General features: G+C 37.1%; 3 protein-coding genes across 4 annotated transcripts in view; all 3 read left to right on the top strand.

The window, feature by feature from the left end:
- Positions 1 to 424: 424 nt before the first annotated feature.
- LOC120730268 (high choriolytic enzyme 1-like) lies at positions 425 to 6086 on the top strand. Its single transcript, XM_040026548.1, has 8 exons — positions 425 to 544; positions 2385 to 2430; positions 2961 to 3113; positions 3675 to 3792; positions 4340 to 4518; positions 4877 to 4958; positions 5266 to 5395; positions 5959 to 6086. Exons 1-7 carry the CDS (start codon positions 470 to 472, stop codon positions 5390 to 5392), a joined length of 780 nt encoding a protein of 259 aa, XP_039882482.1. The 5' UTR covers positions 425 to 469; the 3' UTR covers positions 5393 to 5395; positions 5959 to 6086.
- A 2733-nt stretch (positions 6087 to 8819) lies between these two features.
- Positions 8820 to 12395, top strand: LOC120730269 (high choriolytic enzyme 1-like). Of its 2 annotated transcripts, none has more exons than XM_040026552.1 (9): positions 8820 to 8928; positions 9039 to 9120; positions 9714 to 9759; positions 9948 to 10100; positions 10247 to 10364; positions 10983 to 11161; positions 11637 to 11718; positions 12039 to 12175; positions 12275 to 12395. In XM_040026552.1, the coding sequence occupies exons 2-8, from the start codon at positions 9052 to 9054 to the stop codon at positions 12163 to 12165; spliced, it is 774 nt and encodes a 257-aa protein (XP_039882486.1). In that variant the 5' UTR covers positions 8820 to 8928; positions 9039 to 9051; the 3' UTR covers positions 12166 to 12175; positions 12275 to 12395. The 2 variants fall into 2 exon arrangements, with proteins under 2 accessions (XP_039882486.1, XP_039882485.1); XM_040026551.1 differs by having other exon boundaries at positions 8829 to 8928; positions 12271 to 12393.
- Positions 12396 to 22016: 9621 nt separating this feature from the next.
- cttnbp2 (cortactin binding protein 2) overlaps positions 22017 to 25653 on the top strand; it is a 96502-nt gene continuing 92865 nt past the window's right edge. Inside the window, exon 1 of the mRNA XM_040026547.1 lies at positions 22017 to 22131. The gene's annotated coding sequence lies outside the window, so the exon portion shown is untranslated. The remainder of the gene's footprint in view (positions 22132 to 25653) is intronic.

Genomic DNA, 25653 nt, shown 5'->3' with positions numbered 1-25653 from the left:
ATTTAACACAGAGGATCCACTCTCTTGTTAGTCCATTTTGTCTGTTATTGTTAAAACAATTTGTTGAAAAAGGTGCAAATTTGCCCGACATCATAAAGCAATGCCCATAATTTCTTTATGTATGTATGACATACATAAACAATCATGCCTGCTCTCATAAACAAACAGACAAACCAAACCACTTACAGCTGATAAATACAAAATATTCAAACTCCCCAAAAACATTGATCAGGTGTTCTGGGGCAGCATTCTCACACAGCATTATGGGTATAGTTTCACTGCTGGAAGCAAATATATGTATAGATATATATTGGTTTGTTTAAGGTGGGAAAGGACAGGATGTTTTCAAGGCAACTTCCTCCTTTTCTCCAAGTAAAGCAATGTCAATGAGTTTTTTTGCGAGTCAGCAGTTATACTGGAGGGTATAAACAGGAGCTGCAGCAGGATCCAGGTGTTAACACTGTGTGACATGGCTTTCATGAAATGCACACTCAGTTTATTGATCCTCCTCGGAGCCTCTGTCCTCTGCTGGGCTGATGAGAAGGTGAGGATATCCTAAATATCGAACTTAAAAATCCCACTTAATGCTACATTTACTCCATTTCATTAAGAGAATATTGCTCTCTTAATTCACTACATTTATTTGACAGCTTTGTTTAAATTCCAGATTCAAATTTTTCCAAGACATGATTGTGTTAGGTTAAATTATGCAACATTACACTGTGCATACAAGAGAAGAAAAGAATTGATCCAATGGTGCCTTAAGAGGCGAATGTGATATCACTTGAAACCTCTGGTGATAATGACCCATGCATTTTTTTGCGCTTTGACTCATGTGATGAGTCACGTGATTAATAGTGGGTCAATGAGAATAACCCCAACTAGGGTTTAATTATCCGGGACTCTTCATCGTTTGGTTGTAGAACTGAAGAAGCTTCTCAGATGAGAGATGAAACATCTTCAAGAAACTTAAAAAGGTCCAGTCACTTTTGTTTCCAAGCTCTTAAGACCTTCTTAAGTCTCGGAGCCAGAAGAGATGGTGGATTGTCAGGCCTTCTAGATTGCTGGTTTTCAAGCTGCAGTCATAGACTATACAGACACAAATACCTGCTAATTGATACTAAATAACAGACTAACAAAATACTCGAAAGTCACTCACCAAAGCAGGAAAACCTCATGTTGGGTAGCTGTGACCAGTGTTGGTCAAGTTACTTGAAAAAAGTAATCAGTTACTAATTACTGATTACTTCCCCAAAAAAGTAATCCCGTTACCTTACTGATTACTTATTTTCAAAAGTAATTAATTACTTAGTTACTTGGTTACTTTTTAAAAACACGATTTACAACCTGAATAGGTGATAAAGCGATAGATCTTTCAGCCCAATTCTACTTTTTCTACATAATCCATCATACAAAATGTAATCAAATGGAAAAGTCTCTTTTTAAAACTTGTTTTATCAGTTTTAATCTTTTAACTTTATGCATCAAGCAAAAATTTAATTATATGCAACATTCTCTGACTGGAAGAAATTTGTTTAATATTTAAACCTATTTTCTGCACATTCCAGCACATAAAATATTTTTTTGTGTGTGTTTACACTCAGTCTTTCAAATAGATGCAAGTAAAACACAGCAGAAAATAAATAAAGTCAAAGACTCAGCGGTCCTGTTGCTCTATTTTCACCTGTAAAGCAGGAGCGGGGTAGGCGGAGGTTTACCCTGGTGCAGGTGTGCCGCAGCGGTCAGTGGAAGAATCCGCGAGTTTCTCTGTGAGTTTCCCATTATGTCGTTGCGCACTCGGTGCTTGCTTGGAAGTTTAGGGTTTTTTTCGCTGTAAAAAGAAGTTTTCTTCCCACGCACAACAAACACTAATGTTTTTGTCACTTTTTATGGAATCAAACTCAAAGTAAGGTCAGTACTTCCATGCTTTAAACGCTGCATGCTCATACTCTCTCCGTACTTGGTATATTATCCACTGTTGACTTGCTTACGTCACTGTCATGAGACATTCTCGCCAAAAAAATCACGGTTTTAGTAACGCAGTAACGCAGCGTTCCTACGGGAAAGTAATCTAATTACCGTTTTTGCAATAGTAATCCCTTACTTTACTCGTTACTTGATAAAAGTAATCGGATTACAGTTACTGCCCATCTCTGGCCGTGACTGAGTGAATGATCCAAGAAAAATACTGACAAGCAATGAATGCAATGAATTTGCTGAACTGACATCTGCCAAGAATCATTCCTCAGATAACCACATTCACACATGAGTTTGTAAAACATGTAAAGACTTTATTTCATCTTTCTGGAAACAAATTTCAATTGAAAACCGAAGATTTTCCATGTAAATCCTCACTAATGAATGATGCCATCTGATTGAGCTAGGATCTGTCTGTCGCTGAGCTCCTGTGGAGGGCCAACAAGGATGTAGGTAAGATATTTATACTTCATTTACACCAACTTCCGGCCTGTTACTTTATTTAGTTCAGACTCACTTTATGGTTCCAGATTTATTTTGCTCCACTCTTCGTTCTGAGATTGAACATTGCTTGTGTGAATCCTGTATTTCTATTGTGAAATATCTCAGGAAAATATTACAGATTTGTTGTTAAAATCCAGACTCAAGGTTCTTCCAGATTTTTTGAGATTAATGATATATCAATAATAATATTTTATGAAACCACTGAGCTTAAGATGACAAAACTGCTGACCTTCAATGTTACGTAAATTTGGAGTATACATTTTGTAAAAGAAATAAGATCCTGCTGTAGTCCATTCACTGAGATTAAAATGAAGCAAAATTATCATTAGATACATTGATTATTTTCCATATGGCGGTGCAGTGGTTAGTACTGTCGCCTCAGAGCAAGAAGGTATTTTGCTCATTTGCACAACAGTACTTTGATATACTTTACCATACACTGATATATCATCAAATCACTCAGTGCTCTCATTTCACAGTGCACACAGCAGAGGAGCCCTTTATCATTGATGACATTGCTTATGAAAATGAGAATCAAAGGAATGCTGATCCTTGCACCTCCTCTGGCTGCATGTGGGGAAAATCCAGCGATGGAAACGTCTATGTCCCCTACATCATCGCCTCTCATTACTGTAAGTAACTCAAGAATTATTAAGGCAGTTTTAAAATTGAAATAAAGCAGCTGATCAAATGAACTAATGGACTGTAAAATCAAAGTGAAACAAGCTCATAAAACAAAAAAAATCACAAAACAGCAAAAGCTCAGAAAACAAATCTGAATGAAATGAAGTGAATAGCTTAATAAATCAACTGTGATTTTTCTGTGTCCGGTCTTGTTTCACAAGTTAAACTTTGTGTTGTAGTTATACTCCTTTGGAGAATGAAAAAGGAATAAACCTGCGATTTGTACATCTTTATTTAATGCTTTGCCACAATTTTTGGCTTAACACTTAAAAAAACAGCAACAACTACTTTAAATTCTACATAAAAACTAAAGACTTTGTTTTGCAATAACTACAAACTGAAAATGGAGCTCAAAGTTTAAACGAAAAAAATGCTAAAAAACATTTGATTTTGATGAATCCTTATTGCATTTTCCATGTTAATTAGTGTAGATTTCAAAGTATTTCTGTAATTACAGATACTGAGCAGATGACAGTAGGTGGAAATGTATTCTTCCCTCTGCTTCTCAGCTTCTCGTGAGCGCTCCATCATTGAGCGAGGTTTGCTGTCATTCCAAGACGTCTCCTGCATTCACTTCGTCCCAAGAACCAACCAGAGAGACTACCTGAACATCCAGTCCATCAATGGGTGATAATGGGTGTTCTTGCTGTTCTCTCTCTCTCTCTCTCTCTCTCTGTGTGTGTGTGTGTGTGTGTGTGTGTGTGTGTGTGTGTGTGTGTGTGTGTGTGTGGGTGTGGAAACTGTGCAGTCTTTGGAGGTTTTTAAACTGTTTATGCATTTTTAAAATCATACTGTGATGGCCCACCCTCTGTGCTTCCTGCTTTTCCCCATTTGCTTTAATCTTAGCTAGTCATTTGTTTTATTCTACACAGTTAAATATCAGAGTTAATTTCAGTTTCCAATTTCAGCAAGAATTTAAAATCTTCTTTGGTATGACTTTTAATCACAATTAGAGTCATAATCACATTAATTAATAATAATTTACTTGACAGACATAGCCATTATATTTTATCATTTTAAATGACTGTGATAGTCTTTTATTAGTTAAAAGAAAACATTTTGTTTGTAGAACCTTATTATAGTTTCGTTTAGATAATTTGCTTTGCTTTGTAAGGGATGATAACAATACATTTTTCTTTTTTTTCCTTTCTTTTTTCTTTTTGTGTGAATGCAGGTGTTACTCCTATGTCGGTCGCCTTGGTTATGGCCAGGCAGTGTCTCTGGACCGTCAGGGTTGTCTCTACCATAACACCGTCCAGCACGAGCTGCTCCACGCCCTCGGTTTCAACCATGAGCAGTGTCGCTCTGACAGGGACCAGCACATCCGAATCCTGTGGGAGAACATCGCATCCGGTCTGATTTCTGTTTTTGGTGGCACTCTCTGGTCTCTTTGGGCTGTTGGTGTGTTTCGGGTTACAGTTTATCTTTAAAATTATCTTCCATAATGAACAGCAACACAGCAGGACAGGATGCACTCAACTAGGGATCGAAGTGATTTTACAAAATTCGATAAGAAATAACTTAAATGTCATACTTTAAATTATAAAGTGAGGTAAGTGACAATAAAGTCATTAAATATATTATAAACTCAAATGTGTAAAATTATAAAACTAACCTTTTAACTATAGAGCAAACAGAGTTTGAGGCTCTAAATGCAAACATTAACTCTCATCAGCCTTTTCTGATGCATATGACACTTTCTCTCTCTCAGGTTGGGCGTATGCCTTTGACAAGATCAACACATTGAACCAGAACACCCCCTATGACTACAACTCAGTCATGCAGTACCACAGGTCTGGATCACTTTCATCAGACATCTGTTCATTCAGTTTTAGGTTTTAGTTCAGGTTTTTTTTATTATTATTATTGTTTTTTGATAACTTTCTTTTTTGTTGTTTATGCAAAATTAATCAAGGGTTTTTCTGCACGCTGAAACAAATGTAAGCACCTCTTACCAGCACGTAGTGATTCTGATTATAGAAAATATGAAGACATCCTCCTCTTAATGAGAGCCAACTGACAAACTTTTACTTGCTCTTTACTTACTTTAGTTTCTCATTTTTTCTTGAATACAAACAAACTCGCTGTGCATTATTCCAGGTATGCCTTCTCTGGCAACAACAAGCCCACCATGGAGCCCATTCCCAATCCCAATGTTGAATTTGGCACAGGAACTCAGATGAGCCAGAATGACATCACCAGACTGAACAGGCTGTACAAGTGTTAAACAGTAAGAAATGCAACATAAGTTTTGAATGTGCAACATGTTATAATTTAATTTAAATAAATGAATAACTGAGATTTTTATTGTAATACAATGTTAAGGCAATGATTTGGTTACATTTATGCACAAATCTTGATGAAAGATCAGGGTTTCTGTATAAATCTGTACTTTGAGGTAGAGGAGCTTCATCACTATGGTTACAGTAATATAAACTGCATTTAGGTGATGAATAAAAATAATGGGGGGGGGAAAAGTTGCAGCAGCCATTTATATTTCAACTACCGACTTTTTAACTCTTTAACTATGCTACCTGACTAGCACCAGAAGGCAGTGTGCTTTGAACATGAAGGAAGGAAACCATCGTAAGCTTTTTATCACTGTTGCAAAATGGTGACATTTAAATAACTTGCAATTTATTCACACACATTCACATTATAAAGCATCACAAAGGTGTCATAAAAAGGTGTCTTTTAAATGGGCGTACAGGCTAATGCTGCTAAATATAACTTGTGTGTTGGGCAACACATATTAAACCTTAGTTTCACACTTTCTTTCTTTTGTCTTCATAGGTGCTAATAGCAGTCCTGGAAATGTGGTGCCGTTCAGACATCAGAGCAGTTGTTTCCAAGACTGTTTTGTCACTCTTTCGTACAATTTAACACATTGAATTAAAAATAAATCTTCATTGACCCGTTCACAGAATCTTTACTTTTTATGTACTATGCCAGAGGTTCATGAACTAAGAATTTCTTTCTGAAATCTGCTGATAAAAAATAAAGTTGTTAAATGGCAGAAGTTGTATAAATGACATTAAATGACAACTTACAGTGTAAAGAGAGTCCTGCAGTGAATTTTCAAACATGAGCTGGGTGAAATGGAAGAGAGCTTTTGAGCAAATTTACATAAATCATCATCCTCTCCCAGAAGCAGTTAACTTTTTTTGACCCAACAAGCACAAAATATACAATCATCTGAAGAAACTTTAAAAAAAAAAAAAAGGAAAAATTAATCTTGTAGAAGCAAGTTTGACTTTTTAAACCCCAAATCTGACTATTGAATTGATTTAAGGGCTACTTGCACGGCAAACATGCAAACTCCACACAGAACAGCCACAGGTGAGATATGAACCCAGAACCTTCTTGCTGTGAGGCAACAGTGACACTGTCTTTGCTTTAATAAACTCCTGGGTTGTTTTTGCCTGTATGTTTTGGGTCATTGTCCATCTCTGTTATGAAACACGGCACAATTATTTAACTTCATTCAGCTCAGTTTGAGCAGATAATAGGTCTCTGAATACCTCAGAATTCCTTCAGCTGCTTCTGTCTTGTGTCACATCATCAATAATAACAAGCATCCCAGTGCCACTGGCAGCTGTGGATAGCTCAAGCCATCACAGTGCCGTGTTTTACAGATGATGTGGTTTGCTTTGGATCATGAGCTGTTCCGCACCTTCTCCACACTCTTGCTGTCATTCTGGTAGAGGTTGATCTTGCTTTCATCTCTACAAAGAATGTTTTTCCATTCTTTGATTTTCACCAAAGTCCAATCTAGTCCAATCTCCACTTACACAATACTCTTCTTTTGCAATCATCCACCACTGCCATCTTCTGTGTAGGTCCAGGGTTTCGTTTGTGTGTTGCTGGGTTCTCCAATGCTTTCTTTCTTTCCCGTGATGTACCAAACTGTACATTTTGCCACTCCTGATATTGTAGCAATTTCTCTGATGGTTTTTTTTTCTGTTTTCACAGCTTAAGGATGGCTTGTTTCACCTGCATTTAGAGATCAATTGACTGCATGTTGTCTTCACAGCACAATCACTCAGATGCAAGCACCACACCTCAGGCCAACTCCAAGCCTTTTATCTACTTAACTGATAATCACACAATGAAGGAATTACCAACACCTGCCCATGAAATAGCCTTTGAGTTAATAGTCCAATTACTTTATGTTTCTTTGAAAAGAGGGTGGCACATTCATCCAATTTGAATGTGCCACCCTCAAATGAAAGCTGATAGTCTACACATTATGCCCATGTCCACTATGTAACTATAATTGGAATATGTTTAAGTAAATGGGTTAAAAAAAAAACAAACTTGTGTCAGTATTCAAATATATACATGGACCTAACTATATATTTCATTTTTACAATTCCACTTTAAATATCACTGATCAGTTCTGTCACCCATGAGTGTTTTTGTACCCTCCCTGGGAAATCAAGCAGCTGAAATTCTAGGTAGCACACACATTTTGTGACACACTGAACAAAAACTGTTTGCTTGCAGATATTTGTTGAGCTGTTAGACACATGTTAAAATTAGCTGCCACTTAAAACATGTAATTTGTGGAAATGTATGTAACATCTGGAAACGCCATTCCAGATGGTTCACTATGGAGAGAAGTTTGTCTCAAGAGGTTGAAAAATGTATATTAAAGACTTCGAAAATTTTGACTACTCACAAATGTGTTCCAGTCTATACACAAATACCGCTCCAAAAATGTATAAAGAAAAATGCTTTTAAAAAATGGGTGAAATGTTTTTATAACAATTTCTATTTTTTTCCATTACAAATAATTTTTTAAGTTGTTGTCTGTACTCGCAGGTTCCAGAAGAAATTTATAAAAAGAAAAAAAGGTGTTTTTCTCTAAAAACCATCCAGTTTAAATGAAAATGGTGCATCACAATCTATTACTTATGTTGCTATTGCAGTCTTGCAGTAACCTTGATTTTATAATACAGACTATGCAAGTTTTGGTGAAATGATCTGTTGCATTTCCAGGTATTTTGTTTATTTTATTTTATTTGAGCACTGTGAGGGGCATGTAAAGTCGCAGATTTGGGCATCCTCCTGAAGATTTTCAGAAACAATTTGTTCACACTCTCTTTGAGAAAGTGTCAGGAGTGCAATGCAAAGAAATTCTCAGAGATTCTGTATCATGCTGCTTTAGGTTTTCTATCACCCCAATAAAGCTGCTGTGGTTTGCCTCGTGCATTTGGGTTCTCTCGCCAGCAAATCATGACATTACTCTTCTTTCCTCTTTTGAGTTTGCATGGATACAGATGTGAGAGTCAGAATGTAAAGTGATGATGATGATGATGATGAATTTGTCTGATATCAGAATAATTTTGCAACTTGTGTTTGGGGACGTTGGCTACCTAAGTGTGCATCCCTGGACTTTCATAGTTCCGATGTGCAAGATTTCTGCTCATGTTCAAAATTTTGTGGCTATTCCCAATAAATCCCGCATATCTACAATGATTTCATTTCAGCTGTGTTAACTGACTGAAAAGAAGAAAGGCAACACAAGACTGGTTAAGAAACAACCTCTGTACAAGTTTACGATGAACTGCTCTTATCAAGGGATCGTGGGGATATGCAACATGGCATCAAGGTGACATGTATTTATCTTGGGCTTTTCACTCCCCTCTTCTCCTCCAAAATGTCCATAAAAGGACTTTTTTGATCCGGTGCAGTTGGCTTTATAAAGTGATGTTCAACCACATTGCATTATGATGCGTTTCTGTCACTTCAGGGATCGCTGTAAGTATCACCAATAAATTCTCCTTTGTTCTGCTTTAAGAATCCACGTCTAAACTGAATTTTGAAGAACTGGAATAACTGGGTAAATATGTTTTGTATCATTATTGCAGATATTTTGTTGACATGGTTGGGGTTAGGTGTGTTCTAGGCCTTGTGGCCCTTTTGGCAATCTCTGTCTGGGCTGAAAGTGAGGTAAGGAATTCTCCTTTTCTAGCACATCTTGACTGATTTGGTGGAATAAATGTGGAACAAATTTCATTTTTCTCTCTTTCTCTCTCCCTTTTGTCTGTCAATAACTCCTGGAAAATTCTGGAATCTGTAAGTTTACCATTGTTCTTTAGTTTTCTACTTTCAGACAATATTGCAGATTCCCACTTGATGTGCTTCTCCTCTGAAGTGCTTTCCTGACTTTGTTTTGCACAAAAAGCTAATTTTGGAACATGTTCGCTATATTTTTAAGACTGGTGATGCAATATATTAGAGTCACATGTATCACAATACAATGTATCACAACTGACAACTGTGGTTTTCAGTCACTTCCATTAAGAGCTCATTAAGATCACATCATTTGGCCAGTATGAAAAGGAGGAATAATTACTTGCATCTGACTATAGCTTTAAGACAAATTTACTGACAGTAAATCCATCCTTTAATTGTAAAATATTCTTGTTAAAAATAAAGTATAAAAACGTTTATCAAATAATTATTTACTTCTATGATCCTTGCTGGTAGATCATCAGTATGCCAACAGCACTTCTTCATTCCTTTTTGTGCAGGATGCTAAGGTTCTGTCAACTTCAGAGCGAATTGAGAGAGCCAACAGAGATATTGGTGAGAATTTTTAAAGCCATAAAAAAGTTTAACCCTCTTTTCTCCTCCCTCGCCTTTTCTCAGAATCTCAGTGTCTTTTGTGGTACTCGGATCCTTTGGACTATCACAAATATTTTAGATCTCAGTAAAAAGGGAGAGTGATGTAAGAGTGAATCAGACAATTGAACTGATCAATGTGTTTGCTGCAGTCCGTTCTCCTGATGAACCCTACATAGTGGATGATATTGCTTACGGCTCGGAGGCGGAGAGAAACGCTGACCCCTGCACCGCTTCTGGCTGCATGTGGCCCAAGTCCGCTGATGGACGTGTCTACGTGCCCTACACCCTTTCCAGCGTGTACAGTAAGGAGTAAACTCATCTATGAATGCTATTCTCTGCACTTATCACCAGGAACATGGTGTGTTGCGCTGCAGACATTTTTCCTGCAAAATATCACAGGATCCTGTTGGTCTAGTGGTGGATTAAAATGTGTTTTCCATTTTTCCAGCCTCTCGTGAGGTGGCAGTCATCGAGCGTGCTCTGCAGTCCTTCGATTCTTTTTCTTGTATCCGTTTAATCAGACGCACAAACGAGAGAGACTACTTGAATATCCAGAGTCTTAATGGGTAAACATGAGCAAAACACGTTCTTTCTTTGCCCAATCTGTCTAAGAAAACCTGTATTTAATTTTAATATGTTCACTAACGTCACTATTTTTTGTTCTTTTAAGGATTAGTTATGGATTTCAGACAGTAGGTGTATAAACACTAAATGTAACTACTAAATCATGCAGCGGAGACTTTTGTTCGATTAATCCAGGCCAAAGTTTTTCACTTTCTCAACCAATCAGAACGAGTAAAAAAAGAAAATATTCATAATGGCAAAGTTTACTGCAGTCCCCCAAAATTCCGTTTCCATCCATACAAAATGTTTCCTATTGTTTAAAAATGGCTGTGCAACCACACTTTTCTGTGTATGAATTAATGAAGCACCACATGTCTGGAGTTGGTAGAACTCCAGAAATGGTAGTTGCACTAGATGGTGAAAAAACAAAGCAAAGAAATCTCACGTAGAACAAGTTTTAGCAACATATTTAATACTTGCAGGATTGGTTAACTATTCCCTGATGTGTTAACATGAAACATATTTCAAAAAAGTTTGTGCAGTTACAGATTTGAAAAAAAGAAAGAAGAAGAAGACATTTTTGCAGCTTTTGTAACAAGATTTATTTTGTACCTTTGTAGGTGCTACTCCTACATCGGCCGTCGTTACTATGCGCAGGAACTGTCCCTGCAGCAATCAGGCTGTGTTTACTACGACACTGTCCAGCACGAGGTGCTCCACGCTCTGGGTTTCAATCACGAGCAGACACGTTCTGACCGCGACGAACACATCCGCATTTTGTGGGAGAACATCACTCCGGGTTTGTCTGTTTTCACTTTTCACTATCCATGACAGCAATATAAATAGAATACAGGAAGAAAATACTTACTGGCACAAAATATAGGATTACTTGGGCATTTTGAAAAATGTGCTGATTGGCTTTTTTTTAACCAAAGGTTGAATGCAAAGAGAAGCTACAGCTGTCACAGCTATTCTGTACTTCAGGCTTTGCTTAGCTTTGCACAAACAATGTCGACGGACAAGAAGCAAATTCATAATACCAACATGTCTGTCGATCATCATTAACCCACTATAACCCACTTATTTCACGTGAGCAAAAACCAGTATTGGAATCGACGAGCACACAAACCTTCATAGTGCGTTATAAGAAAGCAAAATGCAATACATCATAAAATGCCGAAGTATCTGAACACTCATAGAAATGTAGAGTGGACTAAAGCCACGGAAACAAGATAAAGAATGAATAATGGAGCTCATGGTATTTCTGTCTCTAGGAAAGGAGCACAACTTTGACAAAATCAACACTTTGAACCAGGGAACCCCCTATGACTATGGCTCTGTTATGCATTACCACAAGTAGGTATCAATACCAGCAGCTCCGTGTTACAGCTGTGGCTGTCGTCATCATGTTGGAAATTATGAAAGATGTTCGAACAGGTGTTAAAGTGCAATGAAAACTGAGTGAATGTGAATCAGAATTTTTCGTATTGTTCTCTCTTGCTTTTTTCTTCGGGATTGTGTATTTCTTAAATATTTTTGTACTCTCTATTTGATATTTTATGGTTTATTCTGGCTTGATAAAATTTCATAGTCAATTTGGCAAATACTTATTGTACAGTAGGCGCAATAGCTTTCAGTAACTTCCCTTGGAAAAAACACACACCCTGTGTTTTCAGGTACGCCTTCTCCAAGAACAACCAGCCCACTTTGGTGGCTATCCCTAATTCCAATGTGGAGTTTGGATATGCCACTGAGATGAGTCAGATGGACATCCTCAGGCTCAACAGGCTGTATGGATGCTGAACAATCTCAGGTTATTATCCTAAGTTCATCGTATACTATTCCTCACACTGCATTGTTGAAAATGGAGTGAATTTCTCATAATAAATCTTAATGTTTTTCTATCAGACAGATGAGCAGCATGATGCAAACAATCCAACTCTTCTTTGAAAAATATCATCATCATCATTGAACAGTCACTTGATCAACAAAATAAACATTTTAAAATAATTCAATAAACCTCCAATAAAGCACCTCTGTGTGTGTGTGTTTTATCTTTAAGAGTGATTGTTTAAATCATGACATTTTATTTTGTCATTTCTTTCTTCGTGACTCTAGTTACTTTCCTTCCTTTGTGACCGTCTAGCCCGTTCATATTTGTTTCACTTGTTTCATTGGTTTTTACTGGTCTGATCAGTCTGTGTGGATATGGCCTCACTTCTCCCCTTTTCAGCTGTCACTTCATGTCACTGTTGGCTCTGTCATGACTTTTGTATCTTGCCTGGATTCCGGTTCTTTTTTTTTCTAGTACTTTAGACCATTTGTATCTCTGTTATTTTTATATCAACCATTAAAGGTTCAGCTTTTTTTCTTTAGACCATTTTCTGCATATAGGTTTTCTCTCCTGTGAAACTTCATATGTTTCCTGATCAGTATAACATGTATAATGGCACTAAAAACTATCAAAATAAAACTATGAAAGGTACAAAAAAATAAACCCAGAAAAATGAAATGAAATGTTTTCCGACACAGACAAATACAGTACAATCTATATCTGACAATAACACCTTTTTCCCCTTTGACTTAAAGAAACATTAAGCAGCATTTAAGCTGCCTGGTCTGTTAGCAAATAATTCATCTGAATGACAAACAGGACATAAATGAATATTACAGTATCCCTGTAATATTCATTTATGTCCAGGTAAATGCAAAAAGCAGCCACTGGTTAATTTGACCATTCATAGGTAAACTGGTTTATGGACAATTTTACTTTTTAAATGGTGGCACTAACCTCAGAGAAAGCTAAACCCATCCGCTGCTTCCTTTGGGAACAAGCACGTTGGTTCAAGGTAAAGCAATCTTATCGCTTGTTGCAGGTGTGTTTATACCTTATATCATTCACAGGAACTGTTTACGGAGCTGCAGAGAATCACTGACCTAACTTATTCAGCACATGTGGTGTAAGTGTGAGCTGATAGCGTTTGTTTTTTGCCTGAGATTAACTCTAGTTCTTCTCTAAAGACTTTCGTTGGTTTAAAATGATATTTGATGTTCAGTTTTAAAGTTAAACCCACAATTTTCAGTGACGGAGACATTTGGGACAATTTTGAAATAAAACTGGCTTTTTCTATGCCTTAACAGGGCAGCTTAGGATTTACAGCGAGGTGGCAGAGCGGTGTGGGACAAAGGACAGCACTAAAACTGCATTTCAAAGACATTTCAAAACCTGGAAAATACTGATTTAAGACGTGTGTGGAGTTTTGTTTGTTCATTTGTTTTTTGGTTTTTGGTTTTTTTTTTTAGAAAAACAAAGCTTTACATCCTAACAAATTGTCCATTATAATATTTTACCTTGGAGTTGTTGATGTTTCTTTGTGAACAATATGTCACTAAGAATAATTCAAATTGCTTTTTAATCTGAATATTTGTAACAAACGTTCAATAAAAATAAATTCAAAAAATATGTATAATAAGCCAGTGCTGAAAAATCCTTCAGTGGAAAAATTATGCATGACTCTATCTGCAGTTCATGAACAGAGATGCACAAGTTTCTCAGTAGCAGCAGCTGCCAATCAAAGCTGGCATCATGACATTGCACCCTAATTGTATAGCAAGTAAGAAATTAAAATCAAATCTATCTAAAAGGTGACTCCTTAAACCCAAAATAATGACAGAAAGCATCTTTGGGATATTAGTGGACACAAAAATAACCCCAATTACTTTAGAACAAGGATCTGAATAATGTCCCATAACATGTTCAGGGTTACTCTCAACTTCAACCCAGTGTGTGTGTCCTCAAAGCATACACTACACTGTAAAAAAAAAAAAGTGCTGTTTTTACAGGAAAACGCTGGCAGCTGGGGTTACCAGGGACTTCCTGTAAAAAATACAGCAGCACAGTATATCGCTTTACAGATGCAATATGTAAATTGATTTACAGTGAATGAAACTCACATTAAAACTGTTAAATCTACAGAAAAAAGAAGTTAATTTCACACATTGATGTTATATATAAATAGACTATTTCCTGTATCTTTTACAAGTAATAAATGCTTATTGTGGATCCATAAATTGTAAAATTAACAGGGAAATATCGAGCAAAAAACTAATTTAAAATGGTAGAACAACGGTGAAACTGTGCATATTAAATTGAGCTGCTCTGTATATTATACATAAAATCTATTACTATGCTGTATATTTTATGTTTTAATGTAAAATTTTAACCATAAACCAGCAAATTTATTACTGCCACGCCTACACCCAAACATGCAAAAATACACCTTGAGAAAACACAAGAGAGGAAAATATCACTTTTGGGAAATTTATTTTGCAGCCAGATTAGCCAAATGACAGCAATTGGATGCATTTTTTCCAACTAACACAATATGCAAGGCACACAGCAACTACACAATTCAATCAAAATATAGGCTATAAAAGCTGTGGAACATTCCTGCAAAGCAAGAACCATGTTCATGAAACAAGCATTTGTTAGACCCTCTACCAGAAAAAGTTAAATAACCCGTTAAGACTTTAAAACAAAAATCACATATTGTGCCAAAATGATCATAATCACCATGCAACGCAACACGCACCCTGCTGTCACCACAACCATGGCCTTGGTCAGAAAACACATCAGGAAAACCACGTGGTGAAACAAACCTACACATGTGGTCTAGAAACACTGCAGTAGCAGCATGTTTTTTATTTTATTTTATTTTTATAAAGAACATTCCTTCAAAGCAAGAACATCTTCATGAATTGGCTTCATGCATTCGACCAGTAAAAGGTTTCAGTACACATTGTGGAACAAAATTAACAAAGTAAAACTAACAGTCCACAGAGAGTCAAGATTTAGGCTTAGCGCCACTCGTGGTCGGCGAGATCCTGAATCAGGGTGAGGACTCGAGGGTTCACACTGAGACGACGCTTTGAGTTTTTGTTCTCTACTTTGGTTCCTTTTTCTGGGTTTATGGAGAAGAAACACCTGTAGAATAAAATCATATAGAAGTTTATTAAGCATTTTTATAATTGATCAGTTAAAATACAAGTACAAAGTAAGTAAAAATTAAGTATATACGTATATATACACAGTCATGGCCATGACCACGTTCAAGACAAAGTATAACCAAAGGCTGTGGGGAAGTGAACAATGCATGGTCAAAAGTATTGGCACCCTTCACGAGTGTCTTTTGCAGTGATATGTCACACTTTAGCATTTTTAAAATCCAAAGCAAAGGTTATACAGTGGGGCAAAAAAGTATTTAGTCAGCCACCGATTGTGCAAGTTCCCCCACCTAAAATGATGACAGAGGTCAGTAATTTGCACCAGAGGTACACTTCAACTGTGAGAGACAGAATGTGAAAAAAAAAATCCATGAATCCACATGGTAGGATTTGTAAAGAATTTATTCGTAAATCAGGGTGGAAAATAAGTATTTGGTCAATAACAAAAATACAACTCAATACTTTGTAACATAACCTTTGTTGGCAATAACAGAGGTCAAACGTTTACTATAGGTCTTTACCAGGTTTGCACACACAGTAGCTGGTATTTTGGCCCATTCCTCCATGCAGATCTTCTCGAGAGCAGTGATGTTTTGGGGCTGTCGCCGAGCAACACGGACTTTCAACTCCCGCCACAGATTTTCTATGGGGTTGAGGTCTGGAGACTGGCTAGGCCACTCCAGGACTTTCAAATGCTTCTTACGGAGCCACTCCTTTGTTGCCCGGGCGGTGTGTTTTGGATCATTGTCATGTTGGAAGACCCAGCCTCGTTTCATCTTCAAAGTTCTCACTGATGGAAGGAGGTTTTGGCTCAAAATCTCACGATACATGGCCCCATTCATTCTGTCCTTAACACGGATCAGTCGTCCTGTCCCCTTGGCAGAAAAACAGCCCCATAGCATGATGTTTCCACCCCCATGCTTCACAGTAGGTATGGTGTTCTTGGGATGCAACTCAGTATTCTTCTTCCTCCAAACACGACGAGTTGAGTTTATACCAAAAAGTTCTACTTTGGTTTCATCTGACCACATGACATTCTCCCAATCCTCTGCTGTATCATCCATGTGCTCTCTGGCAAACTTCAGACGGGCCTGGACATGCACTGGCTTCAGCAGCGGAACACGTCTGGCACTGCGGGATTTGATTCCCTGCCGTTGTAGTGTGTTACTGATGGTGACCTTTGTTACTTTGGTCCCAGCTCTCTGCAGGTCATTCACCAGGTCCCCCCGTGTGGTTCTGGGATCTTTGCTCACCGTTCTCATGATCATTTTGACCCCACGGGATGAGATCTTGCGTGGAGCCCCAGATCGAGGGAGATTATCAGTGGTCTTGTATGTCTTCCATTTTCTGATGATTGCTCCCACAGTTGATTTTTTCACACCAAGCTGCTTGCCTATTGTAGATTCACTCTCCCCAGTCTGGTGCAGGTCTACAATACTTTTCCTGGTGTCCTTCGAAAGCTCTTTGGTCTTGGCCATGGCGGAGTTTGGAGTCTGACTGTTTGAGGCTGTGGACAGGTGTCTTTTATACAGATGATGAGTTCAAACAGGTGCCATTCATACAGGTGGGGGACAGAAAAGCTTCTTACAGAAGACGTTACAGGTCTGTGAGAGCCAGAGATTTTCCTTGTTTGAGGTGACCAAATACTTATTTTCCCCCCTAATTTACGAATAAATTCTTTACAAATCCTACCATGTGAATTCATGGATTTTTTTGAAATGATGACTTTTTTGTAAACATATGCTTACAACCACTTACTGGACATGACACAGACCTGCCCTCTGCAATATGATCGTTTAAGTGAGACACTAGCTCTTTCACTGTTTGAAAATGGCGGGCACATAATGAAACTGCACATTTTAAATCTGCAACAAGAGCTTTAGGAGTAGCTTGAAGTGCAGGTGCATTGTGCACACGATAAAAATGCCCCTTGAAAGCAGAGTGCGTGGTGAATGTTTGGCTGCAATTGGCGCCAACACATTTAAAAAGACAACAAGGCTCATTCTTATGCACTCTGCAATGTAGTACATAGCCTCTTAATGTGACCAATACCTTTTTACAAAAGACGCAGATGATCATTTTTAGTGTTTCAAAAGTTTGCCTGTGCTTTTCAGCTGAACTAGCATGCTAGCGCTAGGTTATCAAGCATTGGTCTAAATATCAACTGGTCCTTTTATCTCGAAAAAAAGTCGCCAAGATATTAAACTTAACGTGCAAACTTTCTGACGAATCAGAGACGAGCTTCAGATGCACATTCAAAATTAGGCGCGCTCAGTGCAACGGAGAGTAGCCTAAAGTAGCCTACAGCTCTGTGGAGATGAGGCACCATAGAAATCCTATGGGAGGCACTGTAAGTTTGTTTAGTCTGTAATAATGAGACATTGCTAACCTAACCCAAAAAAGTAGTCTAGTCTAAGTATCACATTGCAATTAAAAGAAACATAAAGAATACAAGCATTATGACAGAAGCATTACTTAGGCGTTAAATAATAATTTCTTATAGGTTACTCTACAATAGGCTGCAAATAGCCCGAATGATTTAAAAAAAAAAAAAAACATAATGTAAACAATTTTAATTGTATATTTTTATATAGCCTATAAATAGAGAGGCAACCTCTCAGGTTCACAATGACATCTTCTGTGAAAACATTTTTATTAGTCCTATCCCTGAATTTGCATCATTTCATGAATCATGTTAAAAGTAGGCCCAGTACATCCATGCAGTTGTAAAGTGACTTACATATAATTCTTGTATTTTTAAAAACAACTGACTAAAACTATAATTTTTACAATATTTGCATGTCAAATTAACATAATTGTTTGGTTATGAGTATTAAGGTATTTCACTGTTTTTGTTCAAAGTATTTGTAGTTTTAACCAATAAATTTGATTATAATCACAGATTGATGTTGTAAATATAACAAAAACATTCTGTTTAAACGTTTACAAAAATTCACTGTGATTGAAACAGAAAAATTGTGTTTTGCGGTTTACTATACATTTCTGTAGGGATTTTACAGGGTTTTTATGTCAATTTCACTGCCATTTTTTAGGTCCAAGTCTCAATGACTATAGTCGACTTTGGTTATTGTTTCAATAATGACTCTCACATTCTGAGTTCTGTTAGATTCATTATTCTGTTTTGAGTTCACTCGTGTTCTGGTTTTAATTAGTCTGGCCTTCTTAGCATGTTTGCTATCAAATCTTTGTGACTGTCGTAGGTGTTTCTGAGTTGGGTTTCTACCTGTCTTATTTTGATAGTCTGTCTCCTGTACATTGCATTTCCTCTTTTTGTCACTCCCCTTAAAATCTTCATCATGTTAGAACCCCAATTTGTGTCAATTTTCCAGTAAGGTATTGACATGCAGTTTGTGGGTATAGGTTAATTGGTTAATCCAAATTGCCCATAGGTGTGAATGCGGGAGTGAATGTGAGTGCGAATGGTTGTCTGTCTCTGTCCTGCGACAGACTGGCGACCTGTCCAGGGTGTACCCCGCCTCTCGCCCTATGCCAGCTGGGATAGGGTCCAGCGCCCCCCCCGCGACCCTGAAAAGGATAAGCGGAAGCTAATGGGTGGATGGATGGGTGTATTGATTATCACATTTAATTAGAAATCACAAATTCAGTGAAACAACTCTAAAGATCGTTTTATGCTTTTCAAGGTACCTGTTTTGTATTTCCAATTGAGGTATATGTCTTCGCACTATGCGAGAAACTGGAGTTCAAAACACCTCACAGAAAGCTCAAAGACTTAAAAGCTAAAATAAATAAATAAATAAATAAAAATCTGTCAACTTCCTTCTCTGAGGCAGCTATGCTGCTTTCTTTTATGGCCCTGTTCCCCAAACAGTGGGAAAGGCCACTGAGCAGGGTGTATGGCTGAATGATTGTAAGCTGTTGCACAAAGAATTTTAAAAATTAAAAGGAAGAAGAAAAAACAATTTCTTGATACTTTGAGTGGAATCAGAAAGGGGGCAACACTTTCAAATTATGATATCATAATTTATTAGAGTTTAGAGGCGCTTGTGTGATATGTATGGCTGAAAATTCACTGAAACCTATTTATACTCCAGCAGAGGGCGACACATTCTCACATTAAGGAATTTGTTACAGCGTCTCAGTTTAATCTCTTTTTTGCATCTGAATATGTAAACAATGTAAACAATAAATATACTTGCTGCGAAGGCAAAGAATGTTTCTGCCATGATCTAAATGCAAAAAATACAAAGAAAAATATATTAAGTAAGATGGTCCTGTTGGCAGTTCTGCATGATATTTATTTACATGTCTCTACTGCAAAAATTGCCCTTTTTTTTTTTTTTTTTTTTTTTTTACATTTAACCATAGTACTTACGATGTCTAATAACAGGACATCTTAACATTAGCTATAACTCTTTATCACACTAAAGTTGGAAAACTTGGATTTAAATTCTTTACTGCCGACAACTGTAACGCTAAAATAAAAATATAGATCAGTCATAGATTTCAGCCCAAATATTGAACACTGAAAAGATATAAAGTGAGTAAGATGAAATGTCTGTGTTTGAATATTATAAGCTATGCATGCAAATATTGTTATGTGAGTCTTTCACATATGTATGTATGGGAGCTGCAGCGCATTCTCAGAGGGATTCAGGGAAAGTGTGTCAGTACATCTAGATCTCCACAAAGGTACTCCTTAGGTCTATTTTTTGGTCCTCAGAATAACTGCACCTTTATAAGGATTGAAAACCTCATATAGCGTAATATATGCAATATTAATTCCAATGTTTCCAATGTGCATTAGATGCAGGAAAAGGCCTGAATTTCACCAAATAGAAAAAACGAATTACACAAATTATTATTTTTACTCTTAGATTTTGAGGTTTTACTTTTTTTAAGTTTTATTTATCATAATCTGATCTTGTGGTGTTAATTATTAAAGACAAAATGTGATCCAGTATATTTGTGGTTTTACACATTTACATGATAGCACCAAAGAAGCTATCACAAAACACATTCATATGTTTCTTGTGTTAAACTCAAACCTTTTAATGAAGACATGGTAACTTATTTATCAGATAAATCTGACATAAGTCTCCAGTGAACACAGAGTACACAGATGTGATACAAATATAATGTTACATTTTTCAAAATTTTAAATCGTCTTATAATCATTGTAGTGTTTTTTAAGTTGGATTCGGTTTCAGTTGTCATCATATTAAGTAGAGTATTCAAACCAATCTGTTACATATATGTGAAGATATTCTCGGTCATTCATCACAGACCTTCTTTGCAGTTTGTCTTTGCTGGAATGATTTTATTAAAATCATCCAAAGTTGCTTTGCTGAATGAAAATCCATCTATTTCTAGTCCAACTGTTACAGCGTGAAAGGTCTTCTCCTGTTTATCTATAGTATTTGGGGAGGGTACAAATCATTGAACCAATGCTAAATCCACACTCCTTTCAGCCTTCTTACCCCTGTGCAGGTACTGTGGTCATTCTACCCATATGGAAAAGAAATAGAAAAAACTTGCATCTGATGTGCCCTACTTCATATAGTGAATCATATAAGGCTTATTTGATTTTCTCATGAACATACAAGTTTCATTTATATGATTCTTCAAGCAATCTTATATCTGTTTTCACTCTTGTATGCTTTTCATACAAGTTTCACACAAGACAGATACAAACGTTATAAGATTTATATATATATATTTTCTATATGGGTAAAGCTAATGCCCAAAAAGACATTTAAATTTCATCTTATCATCTTTATCTGTCATTATTGGCCATAGAGCTTCAGCTACCTCATAACCAGTGTTGCAACTGTTTTAAACTTCTGTAGCTACTGATGCTCCTGCACCCGCTCCCATGTTTTATCATCATTTTACCCTTTTAGTTACAGTCCTCGTCAGTTTTATTGTACGAAATAGCTCATTGTAGACAATGACGAACAAACATCAGAGCACAAGTTCATCCATTTTTAGTGAAAGAGGCCTTTAAGGATATTACCCTTACAAGGACACTCTTCTCCTTCAGATTTAAATTCATTTATACCTTTCCTCTCTGGCTAGTTTTGCTGAGTGAGTCTTTAAAATAAAATTGGGGGAAAAAACCCCGCAGAGAATAGAGCCTTTCACTATTTAGTACAAGCACCTGCTCCATCCACTCATGAGCCATGGGCTAGAGATTAAACAGAGGGAGACAGTGTGAGGGAGAAAATGAAGGGAAGATGCAAGGTGAATGGAGAGACTGGAGCTCAGAGAGAGAAGAAAAACAGTTCAGCCAGAATGGTGACTGAACAGAGGTCTGGTTCAGCTACTGGCAGCCCCTCAGGGACAATCAGACAGAGATGTGGCCTAGATCCCAGAGCTTCATGCCCACCTCCTCCTCCTTCCATTTCCTCTCGCAGACTGTAGAGTCACTATCTAAACCTTCCATGTCCTCCTGTTTGAAGCGATGGCCAGGATATGGGATCCAGGGCTCGTTGTATCCCGTCTTCTTGTTTTCTTTCCTGTCTCCCTGCTGGCCGACCAATGCCTCAGAGCACACAGGCTCCGGTGATGGCCTGGCCTGTAAGTCCATTACGCTATCATCAACAAAAAGGGAGTCATTGTACTTACTGTGTGCCCCAACAATAAGCAAGTTAATATGAGCCATGTATTCCCGCAGGGATTCTGATGATCATCATTTACGCTCAAGGCTGCTGCACTGTCTTCTCATCCATGATCTCCCTTCCTGTAATAGAACCCTTGGACCTTGTTTATGGGTCAAATTGACACGTAAGTAATGAGGCTGCTGCCACATCCAGCACACAGAAGAAGCATTGAAACACAGCCTCTTCCCCATTATATATATATATTTTTTTATATATATACTAGGTAGTTTTCCAGTAAATACACAATACATTTACAAATGATCATGTACGGCTGAGGCTAAAAAATGTACTCAGTTAACCTATAATATGACACTGTACTCACATTAAATGTGAATTATAATCAGGCAGCCAAGGCAACTATTTGAAATAAAAATAGCCCCTAAAATAGGACTAAATGTTACTCCACCCTCTTTCTACTCACATGTAAAAATTTGTACTTTGTTGACTTGCATGCTCCTCACATTGAAGAGACTTTCATGCATTAGTATTCACATGTTTTCATATGCTACTGATGTTATTCAGGTCCTAACATCATTACAGAGGCTGAACTGGAGGCAGTGTTATCCATATACTTCATACCTCATATCAGTGACTTCCCCCGTGATGGTGCAGGCCTCCCTTCTACGCTCCAGTCAGGCCAATTACAGAAAATATAATTAGACCAAGCTGGCACTGAGTCAGTGTTCTGTTAGATATAGTGAGCAAACTAACTGAGCTGCCTTCAGCTGCTTGTAGATGATAAAGTCTGCACATGACCTTGGACATGCAGGGTCCTGAATAGCAGCACTTAAAGTACTTGGAACTATGTGAGTGAAATTTAAACTAAATAGATAAATAAAAAAGGTAGGAATTAATTATTACCAGGAGAAAAACACACACATATTACTTATTTTTAGGAATATGGGTCAATTTCTGTCCCTATAGGTACAGTCCACACATCTGTGGTGCCTAGAGCCAGTTGCTGGACCTAAAGATAACTGTGTTACCTTTCTGAGATATAAAAAGGTTTACATTCATACTATGATACCGGGAACTGATGTTATAAAATAAGTATTATTTTATGCTCCCATTTCAAGGTTTTACAGTCTGTAATTAAAGTTTCATTCTGTTTCAGTGGAGGCAAAGTAGTACAAGTGTTAATGCTATTCCCTCACAACAAAAAGTTTTGGGGTTGAAATCTTCCGCTGAGCTTTTTTCTCCATGTTCTTTGCAGGTTTTCTTTGAGTGAGCTGCCAATTGCTTGATACTCCAAAATATAATAAGATTCCTCCACTGCTATTTCTACGTCTTCGTAGAATTTCTTCGAATTCTACAACCCCAATTCCAAAAAGGTCAGGACGTTGTGTAAAATATAAATAAAAAACAGAATGCAATGTTTTCCAAATCGTATAAACATATATTTTATTCGCAATAGAACATGGAAAACATAAAATGATTAACAAAGCCATTTTAATATTTTCACGAAAAATATATCATGCTGAATTTGATGGCAACACGTCTCAAAAAAGTTAGGATAAAATTTCCCATCTTTTATTTTATAAAAGATAGGATAAATAAATGGTACTTACAGCTGGAGGGATATTTTGTAACTAATTTGATTAATTGGCAGCAGGTCAGAAACATTATTCAATACAAAAGAAAAATCTTATGGAGACAAAGTTTCTGCATATTTGTGGAACAATTCAAGGATAAATTTGGCCTTGAATATCTCATCATCTGCAGTACATAATGTCATTATACATTTCTGAGAATGTGGAAAAATGTCTTCGGGGACAAGGCTAAAAATCAGTACTGGATGCCCATGATCTTTTGGCTCTGAGCTTACACTACATTAATGCAACCATAATGCTATCATGGAAATCAGTGTTCAAAATGGATCTATAGACTGTTATGCTGGCAACTAGTAAACCAGACATTTAAATTTTGCTGGCTTAGATAGTCAGTGCCAGAAATACTAAATGTTACTAAATGTTAAATGTATTATCTTTATTTTATTAACATGTAACTTAACAGATAACATGCAGTACTTCACATTAAGGTACTGTTGCTCGATGTTAAAAATGACCAAAAAAGTAGTTATACATTGGTTTTGTCAGTATAATACACTGGTCAACTAGGTTTTGTTTCTCTTCTCTTTTATATGATTAGCAAATTGGACCCTACACATTTCCAAATGCACTTGCCTCTGGCTCCAAAAAAGCCAACATGGCACCAGCCATAAATCTAAAATCAAGGCTTCACAATCCGGAGTCCACAAAGTAACAGGTGATGTTGCAGCAGATGTGTAATCTATGGAAACAAGCAAAATCTTCACATTCCTTTAATGTTTTTCAAGTTATGTCAGTTGTCTACGCTCACTGGGACTCAGCCATTCTCCCCTGATATCTAATGCCAGTGATCATAGCCTAAGGAGAATTGTCAGACTGCTTTGAGTTGATGGGAAAGCATCAGTAACTCAAATAACCACATATTAAATCCAAGGTATGGAGAAGAGCATACTTTGAATCCACAGCACATGGAACCATGGTTTAAATGTAACCATTTCTTTAAATGGTTACTTTCAATAACATCTCCAGAGTAGTTATGAGAGCTCCATGTGTGCTGCTCTACATCAGAGTGAAACATGAGTTTGGCATTTGACATATCAAGATAGAGTAAGAAAAAGAGGAAAAAAAATCTCAGCAGGAAAGGGAGAATTTTATGTGTAAATGATCCCATCCATTGTGTGCATGTAAATGGGGAGTCTCCTTCACACACAAAAGTTAGTCACAGCTTACCACAGGGTTCGATGTAAGTATTTCTTCTTCTCTCATCTCCTTCCACTCTGTGTGTTTATATGTCACTGCTTTATTTAATCATCTGCAGTTATTGAAATTTGGCTCTCTTTCCATAGTTTTGCAACTGAATTGAATTATTTTTCAACATTTAACAATTCCCAGATTTTCCTTAAAACTAATTGCAAGTTAAGCACATTGTCGCACTTCTGGTGAAACCAAAATATACCTCATTAATCAACACACAGTCAAGCCCTCAATGAAACCAGCAAACATCAATCATGCAACATGTGACCTAAATGGAGATTTAATAATATCATTCCAGAAGTCCAGGCTGGATCAGCATCAGTTAATCCTAAACGCCACATCTGGGAGCTGGGAGAGCCCCATCCTCTATCCTCTGTTTTTCTGGGATAAACAGAATCAGAACTGAGAGATTTGAACTCCGAGCATCAACTTGTGTAAGATTAACAGTGGGGCTTATAATTTGAAATTCTTTGCTTTTTGGCTGTTGTTGGTGTGTATCCTCATGGCTATTGAATACAAGCCTGATTGTCTGTTTAAGGCTCATTTTTGTAGGTTTTTTTTGCTCAAGTTTGCAGCTACATTCAGCTATTGAAACATTTGTCAAATGTACATTGGCACTTATTTGTGTGTAGTGTGCTAAATATGGGTGCTTTTTAAGTCTTGAGCAAGAAGTCATTGAAAGTGCAGTTTACTTAAGAAAAAACAACTAAAAGCTTGTTCAGTGCTGCAAACCACTTGTCATGCAAGTATTCGCAGGAACGAATGAGCATGTGAGGTTTTGATGGTTTGTAAAGGGCAGAAGAGGACGGATGAAGAGTCACTGTACTAATTTAATGAAGGAGTGC

Source organism: Simochromis diagramma, unplaced genomic scaffold (assembly GCF_900408965.1).
Source record: "Simochromis diagramma unplaced genomic scaffold, fSimDia1.1 OVJJ01000293.1, whole genome shotgun sequence".
NCBI lineage: Eukaryota > Metazoa > Chordata > Actinopteri > Cichliformes > Cichlidae > Simochromis > Simochromis diagramma.
Note: the sequence above shows the minus strand (reverse complement) of the source record. Positions and strands in the feature narration are given on the sequence as shown.

Bases quoted from the DNA above. Each gene is read 5' to 3' on its own strand.
- LOC120730268 (XM_040026548.1), top strand. From the start codon at position 470: ATGGCTTTCATGAAATGCACACTCAGTTTATTGATCCTCCTCGGAGCC. The intron at 2,431-2,960 runs GTAAGATATTTA...CTCATTTCACAG, and splicing joins GAGGGCCAACAAGGATGTAG to TGCACACAGCAGAGGAGCCC. The intron at 3,793-4,339 runs GTGATAATGGGT...GTGTGAATGCAG, and splicing joins AACATCCAGTCCATCAATGG to GTGTTACTCCTATGTCGGTC.
- LOC120730269 (XM_040026552.1), top strand. From the start codon at position 9,052: ATGGTTGGGGTTAGGTGTGTTCTAGGCCTTGTGGCCCTTTTGGCAATC. The intron at 9,121-9,713 runs GTAAGGAATTCT...CAGGATGCTAAG, and splicing joins CTGTCTGGGCTGAAAGTGAG to GTTCTGTCAACTTCAGAGCG. The intron at 9,760-9,947 runs GTGAGAATTTTT...TGTTTGCTGCAG, and splicing joins GAGAGCCAACAGAGATATTG to TCCGTTCTCCTGATGAACCC.